At 39.8% G+C, this 17,102-nt stretch overlaps 2 protein-coding genes across 3 annotated transcripts; one reads left to right on the top strand and one right to left on the bottom strand.

The window, feature by feature from the left end:
• Nucleotides 1–5,539: 5,539 nt before the first annotated feature.
• On the top strand, nt 5,540–8,540 carry LOC125471851 (histone-lysine N-methyltransferase, H3 lysine-9 specific SUVH3-like). The gene is made up of 2 exons (XM_048572709.1): nt 5,540–5,703; nt 5,938–8,540. The coding sequence occupies exon 2, from the start codon at nt 6,176–6,178 to the stop codon at nt 8,243–8,245; it is 2,070 nt and encodes a 689-aa protein (XP_048428666.1). The 5' UTR covers nt 5,540–5,703; nt 5,938–6,175; the 3' UTR covers nt 8,246–8,540.
• Nucleotides 8,541–12,420: 3,880 nt separating this feature from the next.
• On the bottom strand, nt 12,421–15,162 carry LOC103946160 (mitogen-activated protein kinase kinase kinase 20-like). 2 transcript variants are annotated; one of them, XR_007253987.1, is made up of 3 exons: nt 13,928–15,162; nt 13,420–13,704; nt 12,421–13,336 (listed from the first exon to the last, which is right to left on the bottom strand). XR_007253987.1 is itself a non-coding variant. In XM_048572797.1 (2 exons), exon 1 carries the CDS (start codon nt 14,921–14,923, stop codon nt 13,949–13,951), a length of 975 nt encoding a protein of 324 aa, XP_048428754.1. In that variant the 5' UTR covers nt 14,924–15,162; the 3' UTR covers nt 12,421–13,704; nt 13,928–13,948. The 2 variants fall into 2 exon arrangements, 1 of the variants encoding a protein (XP_048428754.1); XM_048572797.1 differs by having other exon boundaries at nt 12,421–13,704.
• Between the last annotated feature and the right edge of the window lie 1,940 nt (nt 15,163–17,102).

Raw genomic sequence — 17,102 nt, 5'->3', positions numbered from 1 at the left:
CAGCCTAGCGAAGCTGAGCCATCAATGCCACTCCGGCCTCCTTAGCACACTTAACAGCATCCTGACCAACACGCATAGACTCAGCTGCTATGATTAAAGTCTTATGCATTGTAATAATCAGGGATGACCTCCTCGAGTAGATGAGACATTTCGTAAAAGAGTTTGAGCAGATAACAACTTTCCCAACGCTGTCAACAAACTTGACGCATGCATCGACATCCTCAAGCAGGTCAACCTTCAACAGCGCACAAACATCAGGAAACTCTCCAGCCTCAAACTCGGTGGATCTCTCACAACTACCTGTGCGAACAGATTTCCCCTTCTCAGCAGACGAGTCGATCACGACAGAAGGAAGAGTAGGCCCAGACGCCACTTTAGCAACATAATCCACCTTTTCACTCTTCATAGCGGCGAGCCTCTCGGAAGCCGATCCAAACTTAACTCCCGACGAACGCTTCAATACAAACTTGGACACCGGAGGCACCACCGAACTCTTTCGCTAGGCAAGTCTTTCAGCAATGGATGCGATCACCTTCAAATTAACAAGTTTCACAGGCTCAGGCTCCACGGTTTTCTTCGCTCCCTTAGGGAAAGTTAGATCAATAATAAGCTTCTCGGCAGCAGACGAGCTTCCACGAGTAGCAGAAAAAGTCCTTGGCTTTTTCTCGGTCGAAGGCTCATAAGCAAGTGAGGAAGATCTTTTCCTTCCACCGTCGTTAGCAGCAGGCTCTACAGCAGCGATCGGGCAAGCCAACACCTCACCCTTTATCCGCTTTATCTCTTCCTTCTGCAGCAAACCATCTTTCTCTCAACGAAGAGGGCTGAGCAGCCAGCGTCACTCACAGTACTCAGTAGGAATGCCCAAGGCAACGTGCACTTTCTTCATATATGCCGAAGTCCTTGGGGTTGAGCCAAACTTCGAATATACGCAAAGCAAGAAAGACGATCAATAAATTGAAGTCATGGAGCATCTCAACAAAAAATCAAGTAGGACAAGAATGAAGCAATTCACTTACCACTAATAAAGGTAGTCGGCACACGCAACTCAGGAGAAGAGTCAGACTCTTACACTCCGCTCACCTTCAAGGTATTTCTCGCCCATTCATGATCACATTTGCTAGAAGCATCGAACAGCCTATGGCGATATCTCAACTGTCCTAGACCTTCCTTGTGGCTGATCTCAAAGAAGTACCAAAACTCATTTACGGTCAAGCCAAGATCAAAGAACCTGCTCAAGTTTGAGAATCCCACCATCACACGAACTGTATTTGGGGAACACTAAGCAGGCACACATTTCAAGGAGCATATCACCTCTTGGAAAAGATGCGGCATGGGAAAAGTAAATCCCAACACAAAGTAGTACGGATGGAATTTGATAGCTCTCTTCCTAGCAAAGGCACTCTCGCTGCATGGTTCATAGCCGTTATCATTTTTCACCCATTTGATGCTAACCCCAGACAAAATCGCATGCTTGTATGCCTCAAGAAAATCCCGAAATAGCTCGTCGGAATTAATCTTGACATGCACAACTTTGAAGTAACCCCCTTACCAGAAGAACCACCTTGACGGTACAAAGGTGAAGGATATTCGTCACTTTTACGATAGGAGGAAGATATCTTAAAGTCTCTGCAAAAAGTACAAGGGAAAATATTTAGAAGATTGCTCGAGATGAAAGAATAATAAAAAAAATAAAAAAAAGGAGGAGGACCGTAAGCCCAGCGCCCCCACGCCAGGCCTCATGGCCCTCATGCTCTCTCTCATTCCTTACACATGGCCTAAGTCACTCGGCCCAACAGGAAGGGAGACCCACGCCTCTTTCATCTCCTCTCATTCACGCGCTAGGCACCCTAAGGAGTAACCTAGGATTCTCGGATCAGGTCACAAGCACAAGAGGCTCGGCCCATGTCGGTCCCTCTCATTCTCTTCCCGCCAGCCCAGGCTCCAACCCTGCAGCCATGAAGACCAGGCCCAGACTGGTCTCCCTGCGCCTTAGCACATCGTGCCACCTGGCCCACGCCGCCAACACCTTGACAAAGCCAAGCCAACCTGTGTCGCGCCACCTAGCAACCCACGACCTCCATATTGTGTGTCATCAACCTCCTTGGCACCCACCAAGTCAATTTTTCAAGTCCCTAGACTCCAAAAAAAATTCAAGAAGAAGAAAATTAAAAATTTTCTTACCTTGGTGCGGCATGAAGAATAAGAAGAACAACGAGAAACAACTCTTTGCAAAGGCAAGAAAAGAAAAACGCTAGGGGAGGGGGAATAAAAATTTCCTCTGGCTTCTCTTTCTTGTTGTGATAATAATTGTTCTTCAAATTTATTTAATCCTCTGCTTAAGGCAGAATTAAACAGGTATTGGGAATAATTATTTTCCTTTTCCTAGAAGAAGTCTATCTCCAAATCAAGAAAGAAGATCAAGTTCAAACTGGGAAACAATTCTACAAGCCTAAGTAGCTTGGGATTCCTACACCTATTATCCTTTTCTTGCATGCAGCATAGTAGGTGTGGGGGTATTTGTGGAGCCTAAAATAATCCCAAAAATTCTAAAGGTGACATGTGGACATTTATTCAAGAAATACAAGATAGCCCTCAATAAATGGGCAGGCTTCTCAGATGTTCCCATGCGTAGCTCACATCCCTAGAGATCTCAACAACTAACTACGACTGCCTACAGCTCACCTGCCCTTAGCAAGGAATTAAAGATAAGGATTAATTACCCAAATCCTATCTTTAATACATTCCCATTCGAAAATTGGCTCCAATCAAGTAAGTAATCCTAATTTAAGTCAATTAGGGATAATTACCCCATTATCTCAAGAGATTATTTCTTATTAAATATCATGGGAATATTTAGAGAATATCTCCCTATTAAACATTATATGGTCGGCCCTAACCCTAAAAATACCCCATATTCTACCAATTTTCAAGAGCTTGTTGCAACCCTAAAAAGCATAAACACTTTACTCTCTAAAAGAAACTAGCTTAGGCATCGGAGATCCGTTGACCTAACCCCCCCCCAACCTCGTGGGCGCATGAGGCTTAGGTCTCTAATCAAAGGCGTTGATTGTTTTGCAGGTGCATTTTTGTCGAGACTAAAGATGGCGAAAATTTGCATCCACAGCTGTCGCGGTCGCCATCGTGGATGGTGGTAGAGCACGGTACCTCTAGTGGAGGCGTGTGTGCTCCACACACTGGCTAAGACATGCACTTATGTATGCCCATGCGCAAGTTAACACACGAACCCACGCACTGAATGGGTTCTGGGTTTGGGCTTGGTTCTGGGTTCTGGGTTGTGTTCTGGGTTGGGTTTGGGCTTGGTTCTGGGTTAGGGCTTGGTTTTAGGTTAGGGCTTAATTATGGGTTAGGTTTGTTTCTGGGTTGGGCTTGGTTGCATGGCCTAAGATTTAGCCCGGGTAGTAATTGGGTTCTGGATATGAGTTTAAGGGTATCAGGTTGGGTCGACCCGGTTTTAGGCCGTGGATCGCTAGGTTTATGGGCAAACCTTCAAACTCTCATAACTTCTTTAATACTTAACCAAATCGAGTGATTAAAAAATGAAAAACATAGTTCTCAACGAGATGAAAAGAATGGTACCTTGCACGACGACTAACTCATTGTGGTCTGGCTGAAAAACGCCTCGAAAGTGGCAGTGCTCGTTGAAAAACTGGGAAAAGCTTACTTCGAGCTATATCTGCGTTTAACAAGTGTGTACAACTTAAAATGAGCCTCGATTTAACCTTAAAACACATCCTAAAGATTTCTAGGAACTTACCCATGTTGGAAAAATCATTGCAGAGTTCGTCGGAGAAGGGGTGCACCGTGACTGTCACGATTGAAGTATCAAGTTTTGGCCTGGGGTTTCGAGGTCTACATCCAACCAGTGAGTTTTGTGGTTGTTGTTGTGTGAGTAAAGCTCAAAGAGAATAGGGAGAGTTTGCAGAGAAGAGAAAGCTCAGGGGAGTCTTAAGGTAAAATGGAGAGAAAGTGATGGGGAGAGAGTGTGTTATAAAGAAAATATCCAAAAAGGAAGGGGAATCTGGATTGGGTAAAAATATAAGGGGACAAGAATCTCAAGTGGGTCCGCCTTGGTTCACAATTTAAGAACATATAAAATGAAACACAAATATTCGAAAACGTTCAATGGTTCGAACGTAGAACCTTAGTTATACATCTGATTTAGAATCCGTTTGCACCTACGCGTTCGTGACGATGAGTACGATACGAATAAATTAATTAACTTAAGACTACACGTTTCAACGAGATGGTCAACGAAAGTCAACTCAAGGGTAATTTGGTAATTTCATAAGTCCGATAATACAAAATATGATAAATCAGGGACTGGGTTTCACAACTTGAAACTCATATAAGTTTTCAACTAAAGTGAGACCAAATTTGGGTTCCAATATGAGATTTGAACCCAATACAGAGTTTTTGCCAAATGCCAACTAAGAAAACTAAGATTTGAGTTTTGACTCCAATTATCTTCAATGCACATACTTTTATTGTCAAGTTGAGTTTTGAGTCTTTTGACCCCCAATGTTGGAGGAGAAGAGTGGAGTATGGTCGACGGAACTCAATAGTTGGGGGAAAGAGGAGTGGATTCGCAACTATGTGCAATGTCAAGAGCTTATGGGTGATGAAGTGACATTATTATGCTTTAGAATGTGTCTCGTGACCTCTATTGATGGAAATTTGCATAGAATTCATTTAAATCTTTTAATAGGGAATAAAGTAGCAGGTTTCAATGAATTCAAGAACTTATTGAAAAAAAAAAGTTTGGAGACTTGATTTTTACTCATGTAATATTTTAGGGACCAAATCAACAATTTAATACAAGAGTTAATTTTGATACTAACTTTACAATTTTTCTTCAATGGTACGTGTAGCATTAAGTGATATGAAGAATGAATGACTGAGTTAAAAAATAGAAGATTCATCAGTTGTGGCAATCAAATCTAATGACTAATATACCTATAGCATTGAGTGCTACATAGCATTGAAGCCACATAAATTTGACTAGTTTCATGATTTTGCTTTCGGGTCAACTACATTATACACCAGAAGGTCTAGGGGTCAATTGCAAAATGAGTCATGAGGTTCCAATTTTTGTATTTTACACGATGTGATTTTTGAAATGCACTAATTTAACATCTCTGTCAATTTTACAATCTAATTGGACGTTATATGCTTATGTAGCATAGATTTGACCCACATTTTAAGCACTCGTCAACTGTTAACTTTAATGTTTAATGCTTTACTCTTTTAATTATTTTATGAAATTGACGATCAACGTGTACTTAAAATGTGAATTCAGTATATGCTACATCAACACTTAACCTCTAATTAGACATTAAAACTGACGAACATCTTAAATTGGTATGATTCCGCAACTAATGACTCATTTTACAAATGATCCCAAATTTTTTAGTCTAGATGCAGTTAAACTTTTTTTATGTTACTTTTTAAGAAAGCGAAAAATGAGGAAACTTTTAAAAGTGTAAACTGGTCTAGATGGACACCATTTGGCAAAACATAGCAACATACGACGGTTTAAAGTTGGACCCAGTAAAAAAGGTAGAAACCGGAACTGAGGTAGTGCGTCTCTCTCTCTCTCTCTCTCTCTCTCTCTCTCTCTCTAACTCTGAAAGTGAAAGTCGCCAACGGAGAAATACCCAGCTCTCAACTGAAAATGCAAAAGAGGTGAGTGACAATGGTTTTACAATTCTTGTTTTCCCACCGAAGCATTCATGCATGTAAATCTGATGCTTAATTTTGAATATTTCTGGCCAATATTTTAAATCTTAGCCAAATACCCATCTCAGTACCATGTTCTAGATCTCACTTTCTGTAGATTTCAGCTCGAGTTTTTCTGTACTCTTTAAATTATGAAACTTTTCAGTAATGTGTAGCGTCGTTTGTGATGTTGTCTTGCAGAGATCCATGTCTAAAGTGAAAATTTCTATTTTTTTTCTCTGAAAAAAAAAAAAAAAAGATGATCAAATTGGGGCTTAGAGTTTAGAGAACCATCACAAGAACCCAGAAGTTGAAATTTAGAGAACCATCACAAGAACCCAGAAGTTGAAGGAAGATAAATTAAGGAAAAGGGCTTTTCGGGTTTGTCGAAAAAGCGAAAGACTTTGGTTTTGTGTTGATTTGTGAACAAGGGTTTGTAATGGAAGGAGGGTCCAGCCAAAACTTCGTTCCTCCTTCAGCTGGGTTTGATAAGTCAAGGGTTTTGGATGTTAGACCTTTGCGTAGTTTGATGCCGGTGTTCCCGGCTGCGTCTCAGGCCCCATCCTTTCCGGGCATGCCTCCCTTTGGCAATACCCCTAATGGGTTTCCTCCATTTTACCCATTTGGTTTACCGCCAAGCTACCAGGCCTCACCTGATCTAAATAGTGAGATGAGGACGCCAACCGGTCCCATGCCCGCTCCTATCCGGTCATATAGAGCCCCAGCCTCATCTGGCGCCGATGACTTTCCAGAGGATTCCAATGGAGATGGGTACTTTGATCCTCATGTAGGTTCTAGTTCGTCTCGAAAGAAGACCACAAAAGCTAGTTCATATCGGAAGAAGACCAAGAAAAATGGAGATGGTGATTCGTTAACAAACAATGGGTCAGGTGTGACCTTTGTTTCTGTTATGAGTTCATTTCAAATTGAAGATGGTAACAGGGAGTTGGTTAATTATGTGCTCATGAATTTTGATGCACTCCGGAGAAGGATATGCCAGATTGAAGATAACAAGGAATCGAAAACTGGCGTTATTAAGCGTGCAGATTTGAAAGCTGGTGGCATCGTGATGAGCAAAAAGGTTCGGACAAACATGAGGAGGAGAGTTGGGGTTATCCCTGGAGTTGAGATTGGCGACATTTTCTTTTTCCGAATGGAAATGTGTGCGGTCGGATTACATGCTCCATCTATGGCTGGAATTGACTACATGACTGGCAATGGTGATGGTGACAAAGATCCAGTGGCCTTAAGCATTGTATCTTCAGGGGGCTATGATGATGAGGCAGAGGCCAGCGATGTCTTGATATACAGTGGTCAGGGTGGAAATAGCAACAGCAAAGACAAAGATAGGGAGGTTGCTGATCAGAAGCTTGAAAGGGGTAATCTTGCTCTTCAGAGAAGCTTGCATCATGGAAATGAAGTACGAGTGATTCGGGGCGTGAAAGATGATGTTAGTTCAACAATAAAGATCTATGTCTATGATGGCCTATATAAAGTTCATGAGTCATGGACAGAGAGGGGGAAAGCTGGTTGCAATATATTCAAGTACAAGTTGTTGAGGGTGCCTGGACAGCCACCAGCTTTTGCTGTTTGGCAAGCTATTCGTAAGTGGAAGGATGGTTTTTCCTCAAGGGCTGGACTTGTTCTTCAAGACCTCACTTCAGGGACTGAACCTGTACCTGTTTCCCTTGTAAATGAGGTTGATAATGAGAAGGCGCTGGTTTCTTTCACTTATTTCCCTACGCTCAAATATACTAAGTCATTCAGTCTAATGCCACCTTCTTTTGGATGCAATTGCCGCAGTGCATGCCAGCCAGGTGATACGAATTGCTCTTGCATTCAGAAAAATGGAGGTGATTTTCCTTATACTAGCAATGGGATTCTAGTCAGCCGTAAACAATTGTTACATGAATGTGGTCCTACGTGTCCATGCACTCCCAACTGCAAAAACCGAGTATCCCAAACTGGTGTAAAATTGCGGCTGGAAGTGTTTAAGACAAAGGATAGGGGATGGGGCCTCCGGTCATGGGATTCTATTCGTGCTGGTGCTTTTATTTGTGAGTATGCTGGTGAGGTTATAGATGAAGCGAAGTTAAAACAGAAAGAGGAGGGAGGGGAAAATGATGAATATATTTTTGACACAGGCCGTGATTATGAATCATTCAAGTGGAGTTATGAACCTGGATTAATAGAGGAGAGTCCTAATGATGTTGAGGAGTATAACATTCCATATCGCCTGATCATAAGTGCCAAGAATGTTGGGAATGTAGGTCGGTTCATTAATCACAGCTGCTCACCAAATGTTTTTTGGCAACCAGTTGTATATGAGCACAACAATCAGTCTTTTGTCCATATTGCTTTTTATGCCATCAGACACGTTCCCCCGATGACAGAGTTGACATATGATTATGGGAGTTCAAGCTCTAATGAAGCTGGCAGTAACAGTGGACCCAACAGGAAGAATAAATGCTTATGTGGATCGTCAAAATGCCGGGGTTATTTTGGTTGATCGTGTAGGTTCTAAAACAGGCTGATGCAGTGCCAACAAACATGATCCTGGTTCGAATAACTGGAACTTCATCTTGTTTAAATGTTTTTGAATGTAGCATAGCTGTAGTTTGTTGTTTTGTCTTTCAATTTCTGGTCGATGGTTTAGGTTCCAACAACAGACTACCATGGTGCCGACAAACATGATCCTGGTTAAAGTCTGGAATCTCCATCATGTTATATGCTTTTGAACTTAACATGACTGTGATTTTGTTTATCTTTCAATCTTTAGGGGAGGCATGCCTGCTTACTTTTAAGTTCCCATCTTTTTTTCTTATATAAAAACTCTCTGCATGGCAATTCAGAAATGCAATCTAGGATATATGTGTAAGAAGATGCTTATGCTACGGATTCATGAAACGTCGTATTTGGAATCTGCTTGAATTTCTAATAAATAATATCATGAGATGCTGTTATAGGATGGTATTGCTCTGTTTTTAGTGGGCAAGTCATGTACTTGTGTTAGGAAACAAATGGATGGAATTATAGTTTAGTTACTTCTTGATTATTCATTGTTAACGTTTGCTCTGATCGTAACCCATTTGTTGTACTGAAGTTTGGAGGTCCATGTAGACACAGTTAGACGTTTCCTTACTTATATAACCCTCGTACAACCGGACCCAAAAGTTCTTTTCATGACATATTCAGCTTTAGCTAAACCAAACTAATTGATCTGCCTATGATTTCTGGCGATGACTCGGGTGAGTCATGACCAGGCAACTACTTTGTTCATCAAAGTTTAGTTTCGTCTGGCCGTTTAGATGTTAGCCCTTCATCAATTTAAGAGATGTGTGGACGTTATACCCCTGGGTTTACATATTTGGTGTGTTATAGTATCCCTAGAGCAGTGATATGTTTTATGTTCTGCAGGAGGTTCTAGTTCCATTCTGCAATGATACTATTAGAAGTTTCGAGATTGACCTCGACGACGTTTGGTCATCTTCTAGAGTGGCGGTTGCTAGTTCCTTGGCGTTGCCCATAAATGAGGAATGGTTACAATTAGGTGAAGATTGTTTCTCAGTTTAGCTTTCTGGGTAATTGGGCTGGTGTAGTTCCCAGCATAGCGGTTTAGAAGTTTTGCAAAAAATATACCATATGCGGTATGCTTTCGAAGAGAGAGAGATGCAGGTTTTTGGAAGGGGAAGTTGATATCCCAGTTTGAGAGTGTCATTCTCTTGAACATTGTAATGTCACGTATCAACTTACGAGTTCATTGCAATGTTAGACTTTCTTCTCTTTATACGTTGGTATGTTAATTGCTGACATCGCAATCGTGGGCCTACTTTCACCCAACTGCATTGAGAAATTAATTAATATTAATATATTAAGAATGTTTTTGCAGCCTTCGTTATCGTTCCCAAACCAAAAAAACATATATCAAAAACCCTAACAAAACATCCCGACAAGTGAGAAAGAAGAAGGAATTCTCGGGGATAAATTCTTTTTCATTAATTTTAATCAAACAAATTGTAATTTATGAGTGGGTGCCTGCCACATCAGTAGTTAACAGACAAATTGATGAAGAAAGGGACGGAGGTTTGACATTGTAACTATTTCGTAAGCTAATGTATGACATTGCAATGTTTGAAAAATGAGATATGAGTTTGTTATTTGACCCAAAATTGACGTGTAAAATGTATCTTACCCTTATTAATTTTTCCGAATTTTACTTTCTTGTTTTTCCAATACAACTATATTATTTACCCTAAGTTGGCGAAGAAATTTGGGGTAAGTCAAATAATGTGTCAACCAATTAAGTTGTTATCGAATTTATCATTCAAGAAATCCGAACCTATAACCTTTCACTTACACAGCCAAACCTCATTAACAGCAAGTGAAGAATTTGAATACATAAGAATAATATTCATTCATTCATCCTAATCATGATCGCAGCACCGTCATTACTCACAATACCATCCCTCATTACAAGCAAGCCCTCCTCACACTCAAGAGTTCAAAATAATAACACCAAGCTGGTGGTACACGGAGCCATTACACATTCTACTTTCTCAAATCAAACTTGTATAAACCAGCTGCTATCTCAGAACCCGGTGCCGGTGGAGCGGAATTCTCGGAACAACGACGGAGCTTTTGTAAAAACCTGCATGGCTCAAAGATCTCACCACCTCCATCTTCGTACGACTAGCTGATTTTGATGGTTGCGGTCGAGCAACAAATGGATGAAGTAATAGCTTCTCAGCAGTTAACCTTTCGCAAGACCTCGTGCTAAGGCAACTCTTAAGAAGGTCCCTAACTACACTTGAAATTTTTGCAGGGATTTTGGGACTAGATACGTGATCAAACATTATAGTGACATCACTACAATCGCCGTAATCACTCAAGAGACTTCAAATCGAAAACGTTGCTACAAAATATGCCTTGATTAACGTTAAATCCATCATTTTTTATAGTTTGCATCCTCTAAATCATGTTTTTTTCAAACACCAAATCACGTTTTAAAAAAGCAGATGCGTTATCAAGCTGTAGTCTTTTCAAGATTTAGGACAAAGAATTATATACTCTTCTTCTCTAAGTAAGCAAAAGTCGGGTTTGTTGAAAATACATATAGATTTAAGACAAAACCTACGTACGACAGATGTAAACAAGTCAATACAGAACCAGCAATCTAAAGCAAAAATTGGCAAAAGTTGGGTTGTTGAAAACAATAACAAGAGTTAGGATTACCTTTTCAGATTGAATACATATAAGTGAGATACTTCAAGCCAAAACAGAGACAACATCACATTAGCAGCGAACCGAAAGCCAATAGATTAGGAGACTGCTGCAATCTGGAAACACAAGAATGAATTAAAACTACTATTTTGCAGACAGTGAGTCGCTTTCATGAAAGAAGTTGAGGATCCACGATAAAACCAATTGACAATATAGAGAGTAGCCCAATTACTTACAAGCACATGCAAGGTTCTTCCTTTCCTTGATGTGGGATTCATACTCTCTAACAACTTAAACAAAAAAGATCATAGCTTTAAGCATCATGAAAAACCATACTCCAAGCATAGCACCTACTATTGTGCACGCTAGAGAGACAGAGATCAAAACCTGTAGAATCAAATCTCAGCGGTTCTGTTTTAATAAAGAGGTTAACTATATAATTTCTCTCAAAAGTTCAAAAACATCATTTGCACTGCACCTTTTACCACCTCTAACTTTCCATCCATTAAATCATGTTTTAAGAAATGTAGACGAGTATTTAAATTTTAGCGACCTTTCGGGATTTAGGACAAACAATTGTATAATCTTCTTTAAGCAAAGTAGGCAAAAATTAGGGTCATTGAAAACGGAATAGAAGATAAAAAAAGAAAAAGTTACTACTAGCTTGCCAAAGAAAGTTAGGATCAAGACCAACCAAAAGCTAGGCGTCCATATGATCCTGCACAGCCAAAAAAAAGGTCAGTAATTAAGAACATGGGAAAAACTAATCTGGTAGAAGGACACTGCAACAAATTGGAAGATTTAGGACACAAGCAACAACATGGAAGAGAAATAATGAACCAACTGCTCCACTTTGAATGCTAAAATTCAATAGTTAGGCAAGACCATAATAGTGCCTGCAATAATAAGACTCACAAAAACTAAACAAACTTCGGATACAAAATTTTGAATCCTTTGTGCAAATCCATGGATTAGCTGGAGAAAATAAAGGAACTAAAAGTTAAAAGTTAAAACTACTGGAGTGCAGAACAATACGATAGCTACCCTTTCAGCAAAGAAAGCAGATTCGCTTCTATAATCCAACTCTTCTAAACCACCTTTTCATCTAATCTCATTGATTCTATTTTGAGAAACAAGTAACTATGATTGCATTCAGAAGTCAAAAACTTTGCTACAAAACATGACGTAACTAAACACCACAATCGATCATTTTTAATCATTTTCAACCACCAAATATGTTAATATTCCTTGTTTCATCAAATCTTAGTGATTAATTTCAAAATGAGGGTCGGGGCTCCAACTATAACAGCATTCTGAATTCCAACTGCTCTTAGCTACATAATCTTATCATTTTTATGTTTTTCACCTCCTCCTATTTGCTACTTTTCATGATTTAGTTTTCTGCAAAATGTGCTAAATTAACTTGGGATTGTTGAACAAAAGGTTTAGTGCCCAACCAAACAAGTCAAAAAGTCAGTAACAAAGTATCAGCTAGCGAAAGAAATTAAGTAAGTTGAGAAGTAATGTTAGATTTAGAAATGGCAGGTGAAGGCTGCCCTACAAGTTCTTAACCCTTGCAGAAGAAGTTCTGCAGGACAATGCAGTTTATTGCAGCTGACATTGGTGAAATTGCAGATAACAGTGACTTTATTCCAATAAGATAGTGTGGAATACGGATCATACGTAACAGTCCTCTTGGACTCCAGAATAGCAGCCTTCTCTGTATCCAAAGAGTGATGAGAGTTATGGTGATGACCAATAATTGTTTTACCATATGTCAGGATCAAATGCTGAACTAGAAGGAACAAAACAGAGAAGACCACTGAAATCTGCAAGCCAAACAGAGAAAATGGCACCTACTACACTGCAGATAGAGAGCCACCAAACAAAAGAAGCAACGGAAGGAACAGAGGAAGAACCAAAAGCTTTAAGCTTTAAGCATCACGAAAATATCACAAGTGATCCTCATTTTATCTTTTGAATCAACCAAATCACGTTTAAAAAAGCGGATAAGCATTTAAATTTTAGAAACATTTCAAGATTTAGAACAAATAAGTTTATTTTTTTGAAGTGAAGAACAAGTAAGTTTATATTCCCCTTCTCTCAGTAAAATACGCAAAAATTGGGGTAGTTTAAGACATAGGTAAGACCCGACCAATAACAAACATACACTAGTCAAATACAAGAACTAGCAAGCTAAAACAAAAATTGGGTTTTTGTAAACACAAACAAGAGTTATGACTAGCTTGCCAAAGAAAATTAGAAGCAAGACCTACCAAAATCTAGGTGTCTATTCGTCCTCTTTTGCAACACTGTATCTAGCCCTGCTCTGCAACGTAATTATACTTTCATTCTGTGATAATGAGGCTTCATGTATCTTCTGTTATTCCACAAAATACACTCTTAGTTCCTTGTATAAAAGCATTCTACATTTGATTCTTGGTAGATAAAGAACTGACTTACAAATTAAAAAAAGTAGAAACTGTTAACCCTTGTACTCAGATTGCTGTTTTTCACTCTTACTGGTGCATAGCATCTCAAATCATCTTTTCACGCCTAGTCCTATGTGATTAATGTGCCTCTGCTTGCTGCCGGCACTTCTCTGCTATCTATAGCCTAAGCAAGCGAAGAATTATAGATAAAAACTACGATGGTAACTTTCCCAACAACAGCATACTAACCAAAATTTTGGGCCTGGATGTAGTTTTGCTGCTTTGAGGTCGATAATGGGAAACTTCTGCTTCAAATCTAGTAACGCGCCAAAACACAGAATATCAATCAACAATTGGGAAAAAACATAATCACCACAACTAGCCATTCATGGCCATGGCTGCACAATTGCACAATCAGGATTAATAAAAGTAGACAAAATTAGGGGGAAAAAAAACTACAATATCTGTGCAATTCTGTGGTTATAAACTTGAAATAAGAACTACAACAATAAAGATCAGAACATCAGACTTGTACTCACTTGTGACATAACAGAGGGCTTCTATAGTCCGGCTGGTATTACTAAACCCACTGGGGGCTGAATTTTCGGAACAACGGCATAGCCCAGAGAAGAATGACATGTTTCGGATACTTGTGGCTCAGCCATGAAAGGATGAAACAACAATTGTTCAGCAGTTAACCTTTCCCAAGAATTGATGGCTAGGCAACACTTGAGAAAATCGTTTGCCGCACTTGAGATACCGGGAGGAATTTTGGGGGTAATTTCTTGAGAAACCATGTCTAAGAAGTCTTCAAGATCGGAGCCGGGCTTCACATCCCAAGGGGGGCTGCCTGTTAACATCTCTAGAACAATGGCACCAACAGACCAGATATCGGAGGACTGATTTTGCACGTTATCCATCAAAGCATCCGGGTCCGTATACCTCGGAGTGCCTCTCCATCCACCCACATCCTCTTTGGTTCTCTTAGCCAATCCCAAATCTGCAACCTTGGCCACAAACCTTCCAGTATGAGCAACAGGCACAAGCAAAATATTCTCCGGCTTTAAATCGCAGTGGACGTAATCGCACTCGTGAATGTGTATCAACCCTCGGAGAATTGACCTTGTGTAACTTATGACATCGGATTCCGGCAAACCCCGGCCCTTGAATCTCCTGATCAGGCCATCAAGGGTTCCCCCTGCGGCAAATTCGAGCAGCAAATTGTAGACCATCTGATCGCCATCCTCACTGGTTGTGATTTCTTCACCCAAGCAATCAATCACAAAAGCGGAGCCTTTTACTTCGCTGAGAACCTCCGTCTCGTGCTGAATCGACTCGGAATGGGAAAGCTCAGCAGATTTGACAGCCATGACCGGAGGCAGTGGTGGACGAGCACTAACAATGGGTTTGTTTTTCTTGGAAAAGGCAAGAAAAACCGACCCGAAACAGCCTTCTCCGAGCAAATCTCCTCTCTCCCACTCCTCGCCGTCGCCCCACAACCTCCCCAGCTCTTCTTCTTCGGCCTTCCTTTTCATGATTTCGAACTTGTTGCGGAGAATCAGTGGTGAACGCAAACAAGCTAGTGTATGAGTGCGTGTGTGTTGGGTGGCTTAGGGTTTTGAAGACGTGTAGTCGGTGATATTCTGCCTTCTAACGGTCGTCTAGGGTTTGAATTGAAGCTACCTACAGAGACGACGTGAGCATCAAGCAACTAATTTCTTCTTTTTGGCTAGGGCTACTAATTTCTTCTCCTATTTATCATTTTATTTTATTTTTTGGTAAATTATTTATCTTTTTATTTTGACGGTCTTGTGAAACTAGTAATAATTGACAGCCACCTGACGGTAAGAACAGAGTATTTCAAATAAATAAAAATGAAAATGTAAAAGGGAATTATAACTTTTGTTGTAATTATAAAAGGTAATTAATTTGTTGAATTTGAAATTATAACTTTTATTTTTTTCCAAGTTCGAATATTCAAATTAATCACGCTTTTTTAGGAATCAGTGTTTTGCTGGAATTTTCGGAACGTAATTCAGTTTTCTTACATTTTACAAGTTTTTAGATATTGTCACATAATTTTGTTGGGTTCACTCAATGGTATTTCTTCGTGCACATGGTAGTTTAACGCATTGACCACCAAAAAAAATCATACTTATGCCAATATAACTCATACCTATTTTCTCGGCGTAAGTTCAATCCCAACTAATTTTTCTCTCTCTCTCTCTCTCTCTCCCCTAACAAGTAACAATTTAACCCACTAATAATATCGCTAAAAAAAAAAAGCGTTATTTCTTCGTTTTTGGTATATACTTGTGTGTAAATCTAATTGATTGCACAACATGGATACATATGAGTCAAAATAAAACAGAGAAGTGCTAAATACATTTGATTTTGATTTGTAAGTGATAACTGTACCTATTTGTATAACTACCACAAGATATCATTAAACCTCACCCTTACAAACGATCGAACTCCATAGCAAAAGTCTGCCTGCATGTTGTGGAGGGAGTGGATTGGAATTTCCCGCAGCAGCTAATTTTTAAGTCTGGATAAAACACATTTTCAGTGACTTTCTGTGTATGGACATTTTACAGTTTTTTCACAATAGGCACCAAACAATGCCAACGTAGAGTTACAACGAGCGTTTCTCTTGTGCCTACCAACATCGAACGGCTGTAACGATTCGAGTGTATCGGTAGAATTGGGTCTGAAGTTTCGTTTGAAGCTCCACAGCTGAAACAAGACCTCTCGATCTCGATTAAAGCTCTAAGGGAGTTTGAAGCTCAGTTTCTGGGAGTTATGAAGCTCCAAAGCTGAAACAAGACAACCTCTTGGTTGTCGTTATGAAGCTTCACAGCTGAAACGAGGTTAGTTCCTCCAAATCGCCAACGACTATCAAAATCCACAGTGAAGATATGGCTCCCAGACCGTTGTCCAGAAACCCTTGACTCTTCGCCTTCGTCTTAGTAAATGTAGAAAGAATATTACAAACTAACAAGTAGTGTAGTGGAAAATATGCAAGCTTCTTCCCTCAAGGTTCATGGTTTGAACCCTCTGTACGTACCCCGCTTTCTACATTTTTTTATGTTAAAAAATGGGTCCATACCATGTACATTTAAGAGGGTCCATACCAATTTAGGAATATGCCATACCATGTACCTTTAAGAGGGCCATGCCAATTTAGGAATTTGCTTTGTAGGCCTTGATTTACTTAATCAAGACAGACAAAAACAACCCCTAATAACACAAAGGAACGAATTGTAAATGTAATTGTTTTGGCTTGGCTTCTTCTCTAAAGTAAGTATGAACCCTAGCATTCACCATCATTCCTCTGCAATTCTCTCTCTCTCTCTCTCTCTCTCTCTCTCTCTCTCACACTACTACAAATTTTTACATACATGACGCATTTTATGGGTCATGTTAAAAGTTTAATGACACAAGGGTTTAGCGTCATCTTTGTGGGTGTCATTAAAGATATTTTTTATGACGTTGAAAGAGTGTCATGTATTACTTTTAAGGATGCCCAATAAGTGTCATTAAATTAAGAACTTGTGTCATCTATTACCATTTAAGACACAGAATAAGTGTCATAAACATAGGAATGAGCGTCATGGTATACTAATCATGACATACGCACAATGTCATGTATAGCATTTAGAGACACCTAACAAGGATCATTGAATTAAAAAAGTGTGTCATCTATTTCAATTG

This window comes from the organism of the source record quoted next, unplaced genomic scaffold, assembly GCF_019419815.1.
Source record: "Pyrus x bretschneideri cultivar Hongxiangsu unplaced genomic scaffold, Pyrus_bretschneideri_v1 Contig62, whole genome shotgun sequence".
NCBI lineage: Eukaryota > Viridiplantae > Streptophyta > Magnoliopsida > Rosales > Rosaceae > Pyrus > Pyrus x bretschneideri.
Note: the sequence above shows the minus strand (reverse complement) of the source record. Positions and strands in the feature narration are given on the sequence as shown.